The 15,060-nt window shown below is 41.6% G+C and overlaps 1 protein-coding gene across 1 annotated transcript; it reads left to right on the top strand.

Annotated features, from left to right (window-relative positions):
- Positions 1–92: 92 nt before the first annotated feature.
- sap30 (Sin3A associated protein 30) lies at positions 93–8,997 on the top strand. The gene is made up of 4 exons (XM_016992490.2): positions 93–659; positions 4,758–4,880; positions 7,089–7,187; positions 8,714–8,997. The coding sequence occupies exons 1-4, from the start codon at positions 258–260 to the stop codon at positions 8,834–8,836; spliced, it is 747 nt and encodes a 248-aa protein (XP_016847979.1). The 5' UTR covers positions 93–257; the 3' UTR covers positions 8,837–8,997.
- The last annotated feature ends 6,063 nt before the right edge of the window (positions 8,998–15,060 follow it).

Genomic DNA, 15,060 nt, shown 5'->3' on the forward strand with positions numbered 1-15,060 from the left:
GGGACTACATTTCCCATGAGCGCATAGCGGGAATTCGAAAGGGGAGGGGGAAAGAGGAGGAGGAGGAGAAGAAAAACAGAGCCAGCTCTACCGGGGCAGAGTGTGTGGTGACTGCGATGGGGAGAGCGCTGGAAAGTGAGGCAGGAGTTGCCCGCCTGTTGGGGTGGTTTTGAACCCAAGGCGGCGGGCCTGGCCTTGGAGGAGCCTGACAAAAGGAGGACGGAGCAGGACAACACAAACGCCTTTCCCCTCATTGAATGACTTTACTGTCGAAGCACAGCGCGGCGATGAATGGCTTCGGGCCCGACGACGTGGCCCGAGGAGGGGGAGGGCCAGGAGAAGCCCCGCTCCCCGCCCTGGTGGCTAATGCCGGGGAAGCCCTCCCTCCTCCTCCGCCTCCTCCTCCTCCGTTGCCCCTTCCACCGCCGCCGCCTCCTCCGCCCGGGCTGGGCATGGCCTCCTCCTCGGTGGCCTCCTCCTCTCCATCAGCCTCCTCGGGGGCCATTCCGGCCGCCGCCTCAGGCCCCGGGGCGGGCCAGGTATGCTGCCTGCGGGAGGAAGGCGAGCGGTGCGGGCGGGCGGCGGGCAACGCCAGCTTCAGCAAGCGCATCCAGAAGAGCATCTCCCAGAAGAAGGTCAAGATCGAGCTGGACAAGAGCGTGAGTCTGGTCTCTCCAAAGGGAAAGGGCAAAGGGGGGGGGGGGGGGGTGCGCGCGCGCGGCTCCAAAGTGAGTGTTGTGTTGTGCGCGCGTGCCCGCTCTCCTTGCGGCGCCTTCGTTCCCCTTGCTCTCCTTCCTTCCACTTTGGCTCTTTCTCCTTGAAGTTTGCATTGCCAGTCGCCTGCCTTGTTCCCTTTCCCACTTCGATTGGCCTCGTTTTCCTTACGTCCGCGTTGTTGTTGTTGTGTTGCAACCTGCCTTGCTTGCTTTGTGCCCGCTTAGACGTTTTGCCATGTTTTCGTTCCACTTCGCGTTGTTTTCCCCCCTTGCTTCGCCTTTAACCGCACCTGGACTGGATTATATGACGGTTCAGTTCCCTCCAGACAGGCTCTTCCAGCTAGCACCTCCCAACAAAGGATTCTGGCAGCTGCTTACTGCGTGGGGGAATCCCTTGTTGGGAGTTGTTAGCTGGCCCTGATTGATTCATGTCTGGATCAAGGAACATGAAAGGCACTGCAGACTAACTCAACCAGAGAAGTCATTCATAGTAAAGCACTTGATGAACCAACCTGGACACAGCATATTATCTGAGAACACAGAAATGCTGGACCAACAGCCACTATGTCAGACTACACAGAGAAGCCATTGAAACTCTAAAATCAGGGCAGTAAATAAAGAACAATACTCAGAAAACGGGAATCCAGACATGAAACAATCAGGGCCAACTAGCACCTCCCAACAGAGGATTCCCCCAAGCAGGAATCAGCCAGGTCTTAAAGCTGCAAGGCCGTTCAGTGTTAATCAAGGTGATTAATTTCAACATTCACACTTGCCTCCAACAAACAATAGTTCTTTCTCCCACTCTGGACCTTCCACAGATATATAAAGTCGCCTTGCCTAGTTTCCAACAGACCTGACAACCTCAGAGGATACCTGCCATAGATGTGGGCGAAATGTTACAGCCAGAAAATTCACAGCAACGCAATGATTCCTGTCAGATAATCTGGGATAAAGAGCCTAGAATCAGTTTCTTGTCTGGAAGAGCCCTCTGTCTCCCTTCTACACTGCCATATAAAATCCAGATTATCTGAACTGGATTATATGAGTCCATGCTGACATATGATCCAGTTCAAAGCAGATCATCTGGATTTTATATGGCAGCGTAGAAAGGGGGCCTTACTCTCCAAGTTTTCATTGCCTTCTTGCACTTATTGCCTTTCTCTGCTTACTTTAGTCCTATTTGCACTGCTCAATAACATAGGTGGAAACTGCATTTAATCCCACCTGCATTGCCCAATAACCCAATTGGAAACTGCATTTATGTACAGTCAGTGTAGACTTCTAGAACACAGCATTATATGAGTCAACACTGACTCTATTAATGCAGTTTCCAGCTACACTATTTGGCAGCGTAGATGGGGCCATTGTCTCCTTCTCTGTGCAGTATATACACTGCCTTGCATTCTTCCTTCCATTGCCTTGTTTCTCCTTGAAGTTTATGTTGCCTCCTTCTCCTTGCAGTTTGCTGCCTGCCTTTGCGGCTCTTTTCTCCTTGCAGAAAAAGTGTGCAGAGACGGCTTGTTCCCTTTCTCTCTGTTCCTTGCTTCCCGCCCTCCTCCTTCATGTCTGCACTCTTTTTTCTGCTCTGATCACAGGGATGGAAGAGAAATGCAGACAGTAACACAACAAAAGCCATCCCACCACAATGGAGGAAGGAGAGAGAGAGAGAGACATTTCCCTTTTTCCAGACCTGATGTGTTTTTGATCCCTTTCTTTATTGCAGTGACTTTTGCCTGTCCCTTTCCCTCCACAGTCTCCTTCCATTTCATTCTCAGTGCATTCCTTGTTGGGGAAACTGAGATGCATCAAAGAAGTGGGGAGTTTGGGAGATAGGATCCCCCAAAGCTTGGGGTCAGTATCATTCCGCATCTCCATGGATCGGCTAGAAGGAGGGCTTTCTTTTTCTTGGACTGTTTTGTCTGACGCTGCAAAAAAAAAAAACCTGTTCTTTGTGATCTTCTCTCCCTCCCTGGTGGCCTTGCTACTTTGATGTTATTTCGCGTTTCTTGCCCTCATAGGCTGCCTCCACCTTTTATAATTGAGGCACCCTGATGCCTTGATTTTTACCTGCCCTGGCTCAATGTAATGGAGTTGTAATTTTGCAAGGTCTGCAGCCTTCTCTGCCAAAGGATTCTCGCCATAGATTCCACAAAGCATGAAAGTGGTGTCAAAACTATATTCATTCTACGGTGTTGTTTTGTTTGAAAACCAGATTGAGGGTCTCCTCATTTCCTTCTGCAGACTGTGTTATACATACATCACACACATATATTTGGTTTTCATGGCATGCTTCTGTTTTCCTGCTCCGCCTCGTGCTACTGCTGTTGCTGCAGTGTTTGCACGTCCCACCCGCATCGTCTCTTTTCTCCCCCCTTTTGGCAGCCATCAAGCCCTTCCATCACTTCATTTAAGCCCTGCCACTAAAAGCCAGGCCTCCCCGGCTTCCACTGGTGGTTCTTCACATTTTTATACATATATAAAGCAGAGAAACACTCCGAAATGCAACAGACACGTTCCCAGAGTCAGGGCACGTGAACCTGCGGAGTGCCCGCCTGCTTGGCTTATGCTTATGCATAGCCTTTATGCGGAAGGAAAGGCTGGTGTTTCAATACTTTGTGCTTGCAACGCCGGAACAAAACAAGTCTTGTGCTTGCCTGGCTTTGGAAGCGTGCACGGAGGGTTCATTTGGAGAGGTTTTGGGATCATTGGCCCACATTTGCACACCGGTGGGATTAGGTTCATTAGGCTGTGTCAATATTGTTGATTTAATGCAGTTTGACACCCCTGTTACTCCCCTAGCTCGATGCTATGGGATCCTGGGACTTTAGGTTGGTGCGGCACCAGCACTCTTTGGGAGAGAAGGTTATAGTACTTTGTAAAACTACAATTCCCAGGATTCCATAGCCTTGAATCTTGGCCGGTCAAGTGGTGTCAATTAATGCAGTCTCAGACCTTTATTGCTGTACAGAAATCCTGGAACTAGTTTGAGGTCTGGATGGTGATGACACAAACCACAGAACACTGATGCACATTATGGGCTTTCTTTCGCATGCTTTCATGGGAGTTTGTTGTCTGTCCACGGCAGTCTGTCCATAGCTCTGTGCAATGGAAGCATGGGAGGTGTAGTTTTACAAGGTCTGTATATTTCTCTGCCAGTAGGCTGTTTGGAATTGTGGGAGTTGTAGTCCAAAACACCCAGAGGGGCGAAGTTTGCCCATGCCTGTTCTACAGTGTAGATATACCCTTAGTAATGCTTGCTCTCTCAGCATTCTACATTATATGGTGGTAGATTTAGGGCACATCTTTTGCATCCCATTTCCTGCATTTTTACTCTTACGTTTGGCAGAGTCCAGTTCAATCTTGTCCTTTAGCAAATGGGTTTTGGATTAGAGTCTTGACGCACTGCTCTAAATACATGTTCTCCAGTAATCCCTGTTGGATGCAGTAGAAACAAGCAGAGATCGTTAGGTTTCTCCTCTTAATGTGTTCTGCCTGGAACTTGCTTATTCCTTTTCTAGTTACAATGCCACTTTTGTATATGCATGTATTAAATTACCTCCACATCCATGAATCCTTGTCAGAAGGGAACTGCTGCTCACAGCGTCATCTTAGTGGGTCATTAGATACTGGATTTTTAATCCAAACAGACGTAATAGTCTGAGAAGTGGGAAATGCTGCCTTTGACCTTTAGCATGTTAAATCATATTATAGAAGTGGCAAAGTTACTGAGCTTTGAGATAATTGAAGCCTTGGGTGAGGGGAAGGCTTGATTTATATTACTCCAGTATTTTGCTATCTGCCTCGCATGTTTACCTTGGGATCAGATAACCACTTCCTGAATAATGGTGGCTGCATTGCCTAACCATTCAACAGATATTCTCTTGACAAGTTGGGATGTAATCAAATGTGTTTGTGACTAATGTCAGTCGGTTTTCTTGATGTCTGTACATTGTTGATTATCTTTTGTAATAGCATGTAAATCATAACACCCAAACATGTTGCAGTGTTGCTCATTGTCAACCTGTTTTAAACCCCTAGGCAAGGCATCTTTATATTTGTGATTTCCACAAAAACTTGATTCAGAGTGTCAGGAACAGAAGAAAGAGAAAAGGTAGCGACGATGATGGTGATTCACCGGTACAAGACATTGACACTCCAGAGGTAAGTTGATCATTCATCTCTGCATAAACATACTTCTTATACAGTAATTGAGTGAAAATATTTTATACAAATCTAGATAAAGGGGACATTAATTATTATTGGATCTCACATAGGACTGTGATGCCTAAATCTCATTGTTAGTCTTAACTAGAGTAGGCTTATAAATCAATGGGATTTGCCTATATGTTAATTCACTATTCTACAATTGAATGAATCTGGAGCAACCAACAGGATGCCAACCCATGTTTGTTATGTCAGGGAGTTTACATGATTTCAATTATAGTTAAGCTTTGTTTGTTTGGCTTAGATGTATAGCAGTCATATCAAAGAGAGACCTTCCGAGACCTCATGTTATTATTAACAGCTCTGTTCAGGTCTTGCAAATTCAGAGCAGTCACTTCCTTTATTGAGCCAGATTATCTGTCTTACGGCCTTCCTCTTTTCTCATAGACTTTGACTTTATCAGTCTTTTTTCCCCTTATGAATAATGGGTTTTCATGATGCATCCAAGTTCAAATATTTTAGTTTCTAGTGGGTGATCAGGTTTGGTTTGCTCTTGAATCCATTTATTTGACTTTAGGTATGATATTAATAGGAGTACTTTGAAATATGAAGGTGTAATGAACTTTGCTTATGGGAATAAGCGATTTCCATTATATGAGAGATTCACAGTAATAGGAAGCATTTGCTGAAGAATTGTATATACGCAGTCCCTGAGTTATAAACATCCGACTTACAAATGACTTATAGTTCCAAACAAGGTTGAGACAACAGGAAATGAGAAAAATCTACTCCTCTGAAGGGAAATTCACTCCTGTAAGAGTTATCATGGGGAAAAGATGTCTCCATTGAAGTTTTATCACCAATTCTTGTTTCCACAACAAGCCAAAATTTTCAAAATTCAATTATCACAGGGACATAAAGTGAGGTAAAATCTTCTGAACCTGGGCACAGACAGCAAAACAAAACCACAGGGAAATTAACCCATCCTAGTGTGATCCATGCTAATATTTACTTCGGATGGAGTTATACTTTTTTTAAAATTACCTGTTCTGACTTACATGCAAATTCAACTTGAGAACACGCATGCCCAGTGTGGAATTCATCTCACCACAGTAAAACAGTGGATGTGGCTCTTAATGAGACATGCCTCATTATCACAGGATGTCTACGCCCTATACCACTGGAGAAATTATACTGTTTAGCCAGCATTGCATCACCTGGCATCCACCGGGAAGTAGCAGCCAGCAATGAAAAGACCAAGGCAGTGACATCTCCAGCCCATCTCATGTTCGAATATCAGACAGCAAACCAATCCCTTAAATTTAGAAATAGTTTTCTAAGACCTACAGAGATACTTTCAGGAACACTTCAGCAAGCGAGAGTCCAAAAGTGGCAGGCTAAAACCCGGAACCTCAAGCCATGGCTGATACTGAATGAGAGACTCCCTCCTGGGCACACAGAAGACTGGGCAACTTGGAAGGTGCTGAAGAGACTGCGCTCTGTCACCACAAGATGCAGAGCCAGCCTTAAGAAATGGGATCACAAAGTGGAATCCACAACATGCGAGTGTGGAGAAGAGCAAATCACACAGATCACCTATTATAATGCAGTCTGAGCCCTGCCACATGCACCTCTCATAGCAACACCAAAGGCACCCCAAGTGGCCAGCTACTGGTCAAAGGACATTTAGTATAATGGTAAATTTTTAACTTTGTGTTTTCAAATACATTACAACTGTACCCTCGGTTCGCTTCTGATACAATAAGTAAATAACTTGAGAACAAATCTACAAAACCTATCATATTCGTAACTTGGGAAGTGCTGGTACTTGGGATTGTTAAAATGTTTCTGTACAGACTTTTACAGCTCTTCATATAGTGTCTTCTTCCACTACCATTCAAATGATATGACTCATTTAGATATGAAACATAGACTGACTATTGGTTCATCTGTGCCTGTATTGTATATTCTGATAGTCCTTCACAAAGGTTTGAAGCAGGCTTTTCACAGCTTTTGTCAGTTGAAGGATTTCAGCTAAAGTTTGTGGGGCTGAAACTAGAACTATATCTATGTAAAACATACAATGGTGCTGTAATAAAAACTCATCGCAATATGACAAGAGGGGAAATCACAGAAAGTTTCAGATAACATCTGCCTAATACAGTAATATGTAGGCTGTGTTTAAAACTGTTATTTTCTTTCCAGGTTGATCTGTTTCAGTTGCAAGTAAACACACTAAGAAGATACAAAAGGCACTTCAAGTTACAGACGAGACCAGGACTTAACAAAGCACAGCTTGTTGAAGTATGTGTTTTTCTATTACGTTTCTTTCAGTAAAAGAAAAAGTGCTATACTGTATTCTGTAACCTCCTTATAGTGCAGATGATTATAATTTGGAGTGCAAAAATGCTAGGCAGAAAGAAGCCTTCAGAGAATATGCCCAGATTCGGGGAATGAACAAAAGAAAGACAGATGATAGGCAATGTCATTGCAGATGAGGAACACAGACAAGTAATGCTACCTTCACATAATGGGGCTTGATCTGTGTTTAACCATCCAGGAGAAAGTTTTGGAGAGATAGTGGAAAATGAATGAAAAATGTCAGCTTGGTTTATTGAAATCATGGAAAATCAAATCCAGTGTTAGGAATTAAGACTTTAGGAAGTGGCAGGTATCAAAATACTGGTGTCAACATTTGCAATCTATTTATCTGGGTATCCTACCTTAGATCCATGGTTCTCAACCTGTGGGTCCCCAGGTGTTTTGGCCTACAACTCCCAGAAATTCCAGCCAGTTTACCAGCTGTTAGGATTCCTGGGAGTAGAAGGCCAAAACATCTGGGGACCCACAGGTTGAGAACCACTGCCTTAGATAGTATAAGTTACAATAAATCCAGGTAGATGAGATAGAGATAAGGAAATTTACATGGCGATAATGAGGAAAGTGCATTAAAATTGGGGGTTTCCCATCTAAATTTTATTTTTCAGTTATTCCAGTGAAATTGGGAAGCTTTAAGATACGGGAAATTATATCCCCCACGTAATAGAGAAAAGGGTGATCATCAGGTGCTGTGCAAGGTCTGTTTTTGAGTGACAGCAAATGTAAGGGAACTATTTGCTATTTTCGAAGTCAGTCCCATCTAGCACCCCAACAAAAAAAGATTGCCATTTTACATTTAGTTTTAAAAACTCTTGGGGTAATCCTTTTTTTTACTTGTGTCAACTTAATGGTAAAACTTTACCAACAAATTATAATTAAGGAAGTATACATAATTCCAAATATATTCTTTTGAGTGTAGATGTGTCTGCCTTCAAGTCGTTGACCCACTGAATTTCTTAGGGTTTTCATAGGAGAGGAATGCTCAGAGAGGTGGTTTGTCAATCCATTCATCCAAAATATAGTTTACAAAGCCTGGTATTTCTTGGCAGTCTCCCATCCTAGTATTAACCACAGCCAACCCTACTTAGCTTCAAAGATCAAATGCTGTGAACTAAAAAATTGGAGTGAGAAGGGGCTCGCCTCTTATTTTTTGTAGTTTTTTATATAACCACATTTTCCAGATTTTTTGTTCTTTAACAAACTTCATGAAGGAATAATTGTAGATATACAAAACATGTAAAGTCACTTGTATGGTGAGTGTTCATGCATATACATATTTTACAAACGTCTCTTTCTTGGCAGGAAAATGTTTCCCCATTTCTTAGAGACTGGAGAACATCCTGTATTCTTAGGAGCCAAGGCTAAAGTACAAGTGCTAAGCAGCTTTTTCCTTCCTTTCTCTCTCTGCATAATAACAATTGATGTTCATGAAAACTCAACTTTTCTTGCAGATAATTGGATGTCATTTTCGGACTATTCCAGTGAATGAAAAGGACACCCTAACCTATTTCATCTATTCTGTGAAGAATGACAAGAACAAATCTGATCTAAAATTGGATAGTGGTGTTCACTAAATAAGCAAACCGGAGACTTGCAAACTTAAAGACTGTTTCGGAATGGCTGGACTGTAGCTGGTATTCATATGGAGAATTCTGATGTTATTTTCTTGGGGGAAATACTGATCAAAATGAGATTTCCATGGTAAAAATATTTTAAATAAATACTGTTGATGTTCCTGCGCCTGCATGTGTGTAATGTCTGGCACATACTTGTGAGGCTGTGAAAGTTTAGCCTCTTTTTCAGTTTATGAAAATCAGTGGAAATATCTCTTGTTTCTTCTCAGGTTTGGTAAATCTGTGGAGGTGGAGAGATAGGTGGCATCACAGACATCTTATGTAATTGAACTAACTAGTACTTGAAAATAGGAGTGACTTTCAAGAGCCTTCTCCACGGCAGAGATCTTAATATAAATCCTTCGTGCCCTTGTTGGTTCCTTTGACCTATTATGCTGTGACATAGATAAGAGAGCTTTCCTAGAGACTGGCTTGATGCCTGAATTGACAAACAGTTCCTGATGATAGGTTGGCAAACCGAACTGCAAATAGTTCATCTGTCTACCAAAGCTACTTCACCAAAGCTACTTCACCAAAGCGGGGGGGGGGGGGGGGGGGGGGGAGGGGGAGTTGTATAAGTTTCAAGCAAACAGAAAATGAAACCAAATAGCCACGTCTTGCCTATTTATATAAGCTAGTATTTGAGTTCTGAATCCCTTAGTGTAGCCACAGCTTGGTATAATTTGAATAAGCCTTAATATTAACTTATGAGGTTCTCTTTTTCCCCCTGATAACAACTACAGTGGCTTGTGGCTGCCACAGTTATATCTAGGCTCATAATTTATTGTATGGTACCTCTGGTACTGGAATAAAGATGCTGATTCTGTACTATTCCTACATCAGTATCTTTGAAAGTTCTGTGTAGCTATTGAGGTGTTCCCACTAGGAAAATAAGCTGCCCTAAGTACTTACCCTTTTGTTCTTTGTTAGTAAAAGAAAAAGAAACATTCCTGTTCCCCTGATGATGCCAAAATGACTTTGCTTGCAGTTTACAACTAGCTATCATGAGGTCCTGTGACTTTTTTTTAGCACTCCAAGTAGACTACCAGCAGCGAAGATCCAACATCATGGTACACATTCACCAACTACCAGTTATAGTTGGACTGAAGCTTGATATACTGTAGATAGTAATTAAAAGGGTTTGGCATTCTAGGACTTCATAGAAAGGAATGCATCTAGAGGTGGGGCTACATTAACGTAACAGCATTGTATATGCTGTGTTACACTTCTTATTTCTTGGCTTGAGATCTTAGTATGGAGGATGCCCATGTCTTGTCTTTAATGCCATCATCTCACCAAGTAGATTTGTACACTCGCTGGTTTCTCAAAATGATGCTTTCCAATCTTCTGTATTTACATTTATGTTGAAATTTTGTCATTCTAGTGTAGATAAGATACAGCTAGTAACTGGTAAATGCCATGCTTTGAATAATAGCTGAGAGTTAGTTTTGAATTTGAAAGTAAATATTGGACAGTCCTATGTATGTTTGTTTGGATACACATTCCACTTCCAAATGGTCTTATTCTAAGGGACATAAACATAGGATTATATCCTTAGGATGGTGCCTAAGGTTGCTTCAAGTTGCTTCTTACTGTGATTTTGCCAGTTCCTCCCTCAGCAATATAACTGACAGTGCCTGGTATTCATTATTGGTCTTCATCCAAATATTAAAATTGGATCTTGACCCTGCTTAGCTTCCAAGATCAGAACAGATATACTGCTCCTAAGGTATTTAGGCTTTGGATTATACTCATTTACTTTAGGAGTAAGACTCACTAAATTCAGTGGCACTTCCTTTCTTAGTTGATAGGTATGCTTAGTTGAGGTTTTGCATTGTTGTCTTCTTAACAGAAGATTGAGAATAGAAATAACTCATAATTTATTTATTTTATTTTTTTTCCGTGTCAGGAGAGACTTAAGAAACTTCAAGTCTCTTCTGATATACCATGTGCCGGACTCTTCATATTGCTGGATTACAACTCACACCAATCCTTCCAGCAAAAGCCACTGATGAGATGTTCTGGGTGTTGCAGTCCAACATTTTGAGAGATGTTTGATCCCAGTCCCTTCCATACACACTGAACTTGTCAGTAGAACCTACTGAATTCCATGAAATTTGCTTTGGGATAAATATGCATAGAATTATAATTGATTGTTGAAGGCAACTGCTCTTAACTGCATATACCAGGAAATGAATACAACTCTGGTGGGATACTGTGTGACTTGTAGATCACCTTGGACTCACCAAATTCTGGTCCTATTTAAGAAGGTGCTCCTGTCCAGAAAACCCAACTATAGGTAATCCTTTAAATACAACCTGTTTTTTTATTGTGAATTGTATAAACCTCAACAAATGTTTCTGTAATAATTCCTTGATTCATTTACAAAAGCAAGATAACAAAAAAGATTTAGAAGGACGTTCTTTATGTGTAAATCTTAGAGACTAAATGGTGACTTGCACTGAAGACCTTTACAAAGAGGTACTGCTAACAACAACACAAGGAGGAAACATTGATATGATAATGTAGAAAGCAACTTTTTAGTTGACAGAAACATCAGCTGAATTTAAGGCAATATAGATGGGAAATTTTAAAGAACCTCCAGCTACAGTGAAAATAAAAGAGCTTTATATGGTTCCTTTTACCACGTGATACAATTTCTCAGTAATATTCACACTAGCATTCTAGTATAAGTTGGCATTGATTCCATGTTAACATGAAATACGTGCTAGTCTGAACTTGTAGTATTATGATACAGTGGTACAGAGCAGCAAGACTCTATTTTATTGACAGAAACATTCTTTCTAGATGTAATACTGCTCTGTTCATCACTAGGGAGTCCTTGCTAAGCAAGAGAGACAAATTGAAAAAATAGCTAAGGGCCCTTCCAGACAGGCCCTGTATCCCAGGATCTGATTCTAGGTTTTGTGCTTTAAGCTGGATCACATGAGTCTGTACTGCTAGATAATCTGAGATAAACAAAACTTGGGATCAGATCCTGGGATATAGGGCCTGTCTGGAAGGGCCCTAAGGTGAAATCCCATTTCTTTGAGTAGACTTCTCATTGGAAACTCAGGGTTGGGGATCCTTTGTCCTTTGGCAGACAATTCCCATACTCCCCATTGGCCCTGCTGGCTGAGTCTTGTTAGACTTGAGACCCAAAGATTTCCTTTCCATATTGCAAGTGATATGCCTTCTGCATCAGCTGCAGGCAGTTCATACCTTTTGCTTAAATTGGGGTGGTTTTCTAATGTTTCTGTTTCACATTTTGTGGTAGGTAAAACTACCCCCAGTGCTCTGATAGTGCAGCAGGTTAAACCGCTTAGCTGCTGAACTTGCTGACCAAAAGGTCGGTGTTCGAATCTGGGGAGTGGGGTGAGCTCCCGCTGTTAGCCCTAGTTTCTGTCAACCTCGCAGTTTGAAAATATGCAAATGTGAGTAGATCAATAGGTACCACTCCAGCAGGAAGGTAAAGGCACTCCATGCAGTAATGCTGGCCACATGACCTAGGAGGCGTCTACAGACAACGCTGGCACTTCAGCTTAGAAATTGAGATGAGCACCAACCCCCAGAGTCGGACATGACTAGACTTAATGTCAGGGGGAAACCTTTACCTTTACTAAACCTTATTTCTTGATCTTATCATAGCAAGAAGAGTAATCATTTGTTCTACACATGCTTTTTTAGTACTATATATGAAAACTGTTAATGCATTTCTGTCCATTTCCACCCCAAGTTCCTTCGGACTGAAAATGCCAATTTCTTCAGCTTGCCTTCACATGAGAATTACTAAACCCATTGTAGATTAAAAATTAAGGCTGGTGTTAGTGAGCTGTGAACCGCTTAAGAGCGTTATAAGTACTGCAGCCCAGTTCAACAGATGTAATAAGCGGACTACATGTCTCCTTAGAAAGAGGTACTGCTGCATTAATTCCCAAGTAGGTGTGGATAGAATTGTATCCCTAAGATTAGTTGAAGATAATTGGATTGTCCATTTTGTATTCAATATACTTGCATGTCAGTAATTTGCCCTTAGTCATATTGGATAATCAGCACAAGTGAAATTAAATATGTAAGCAGTGAAGAAAGGACAAATTATTTCACATCTCTTTTGTGTGTTATCATGCAAGAAGAAAATATATAGCAACAAGTAACTTGAGAGATCTAATGGTCAGGAATTGTGGTCATAATTGTAAAACCACCTAGAAGACATTAGGCTTTTTAAAAACAGTCCTGTTTATACTATCTGATGGCGTGGACTAATAGGATTATTTCCCCAAGTGTGTTAGGAAATGTCACCATATTTGTGTCTATTGACTACAACTGTTTCTTTGTTGGAATTCCAATGCAGGCCAGAAGCCAATAGCTCGTTGGCTGGCACCACCACTTTGAATAGTGCTGACTTAATAGTGCCTTCAAAAAGGAATCATGTAAGTTATCCCTCTTAATGCTCATTTTACATTTGTTTTCAGTTCTTTTAGGTTTCATAGTTTCAAAAATCAGTGGAAGAATGTTTTAAATTTACTGTTGGCTGATGCATGTTTGCATTTTTATTGGCAAATTTTCACCGTCATATAGAAAGATTTGTGCGTATAGGTCCTTCTAGAGTTGAATAGAATTTCTTCTCTTTTTGTTCCATAGTAGGAAAGGGAATTTCTGACAAGCCAAAAGAATGCACATGTTGTGTTTACGAACTCAGATACTTCTGTGAGTATCTTAGCTTGTAGTGTATGTTTAGACTGTCTGGAAGAAGGCATTCTACAAGAAGTCATGAGAGTTGAAAGGGCCGACTGTGTGCTAGGTTGCCAATGTATGTAGCTGAGTATTGATGCCTGTTTTCATAGAAAATAAAAAAAATAACATGCAAAATTTTCCCTTCTGAAGTTAAGAATGACACTTGACTTTCATCCTCCCAACATCTCAAAATCTTCCTCTACTTCATTTTTCCTTCAGGATATTACAAGCCTATAATTAGCCACCCTAACATGTATTTACTCAAAACTGCCTCATTGTAATAAAACTATGCCACCCAGAACAATGCATCTCTTAACTGCCTGATGTGGTGCACTAGCAAGTTATTTTTCTCGCTGAGTCAGGGACTGGTGACATATTTCTGCCCATTGGTTACAACAGTTTGTTTCTTTCCTAGAAACTCACGGCAGCCGTGCCATTAAAAGGCTTACTGATTGGAACTGGTCCATGAACTTTGAGTATCCTAAATACTCATGTGTAAGTAGATTTTTTAAGTAAAATAATCAACCCCACAAAACTAAGTTGATGTATCCACAGGTCAGTTTGAGTACTGTAACATTAACCACACCATTCCCTGAGTAGAGTGGTGAAAGGCAAGAGTATAGTCCATCCCAGGAGAACCAAAAAGAAGCACCAATCTTCTTTACTTTCCGATGTTGCATCATTTCTGGCCTTTTTGAATAACTAGGAAGGCAAATGGTGGCTGTGACCAGCGATGGCTGGACCCCTGATGCGAAATTGGTGCTTTTTGTCTCTGCGGAATGGCCCTTGATTTATCCTTGAGTCATATTAAAATCCATAATTTTGGCCCCAAAACCTGACCTTGACATATACATGAACATATATGGTAGTACTGGTCTGCAATTTTACATCAGTGCACAGTTAGGCATGCTGAAGTCCATTGATTCCAGTGGATTTAGGTATGTCTAACTAAATTGGGTTGTTGTGTGTTTTCCGGGCTGTATGGCCATGTTCCAGAAGTATTTTCTCCTGACGTTTTGCCCACATTTATGGCAGGCATCCTCAGAGGTTGTGAGGTATATACTTCACAACCTCTGAGGATGCCTGCCATAGATGTGGGTGAAACATCAGGAGAAAATACTTCTGGAACATGGCCATACAGCCCGGAAAACACACAATAACCCTGTGATTCCAGCTATGAAAGCCTTCAACAACACATCTAACTAAATTCATGCTAATAAGTCAGCATGACTTATCTTGGTATCTCAGGATTTTTAAAATTAGCTTAGGAAGACATGAACTCCACCAAGAGGAAGTTATTCCAATTTTTAGATATTCCCAGTTCTACCTGTCATCACAGCTCAGCCCATTCAATAGTGTCTTCCTCTACCATTGGAGGAGGAATATAAGGCAGCCTTGGGATAAACAGGCAGGGGAATTGTAGTTTCACGTATTGAAATCTGAATCCAAGC

The sequence above is a fragment of the Anolis carolinensis genome, chromosome 5 (genome assembly GCF_035594765.1).
Source record: "Anolis carolinensis isolate JA03-04 chromosome 5, rAnoCar3.1.pri, whole genome shotgun sequence".
Taxonomy (NCBI): Eukaryota; Metazoa; Chordata; class Lepidosauria; order Squamata; family Dactyloidae; genus Anolis; species Anolis carolinensis.

What these genes read in the sequence shown, in the direction of transcription:
- sap30 (XM_016992490.2), top strand. Translation starts at nt 258, where the DNA reads ATGACTTTACTGTCGAAGCACAGCGCGGCGATGAATGGCTTCGGGCCC. An exon ending in AGATCGAGCTGGACAAGAGC is followed by an intron (nt 660 to 4,757) that starts GTGAGTCTGGTC and finishes TTAAACCCCTAG; the next exon opens with GCAAGGCATCTTTATATTTG. An exon ending in AAGACATTGACACTCCAGAG is followed by an intron (nt 4,881 to 7,088) that starts GTAAGTTGATCA and finishes TTTTCTTTCCAG; the next exon opens with GTTGATCTGTTTCAGTTGCA.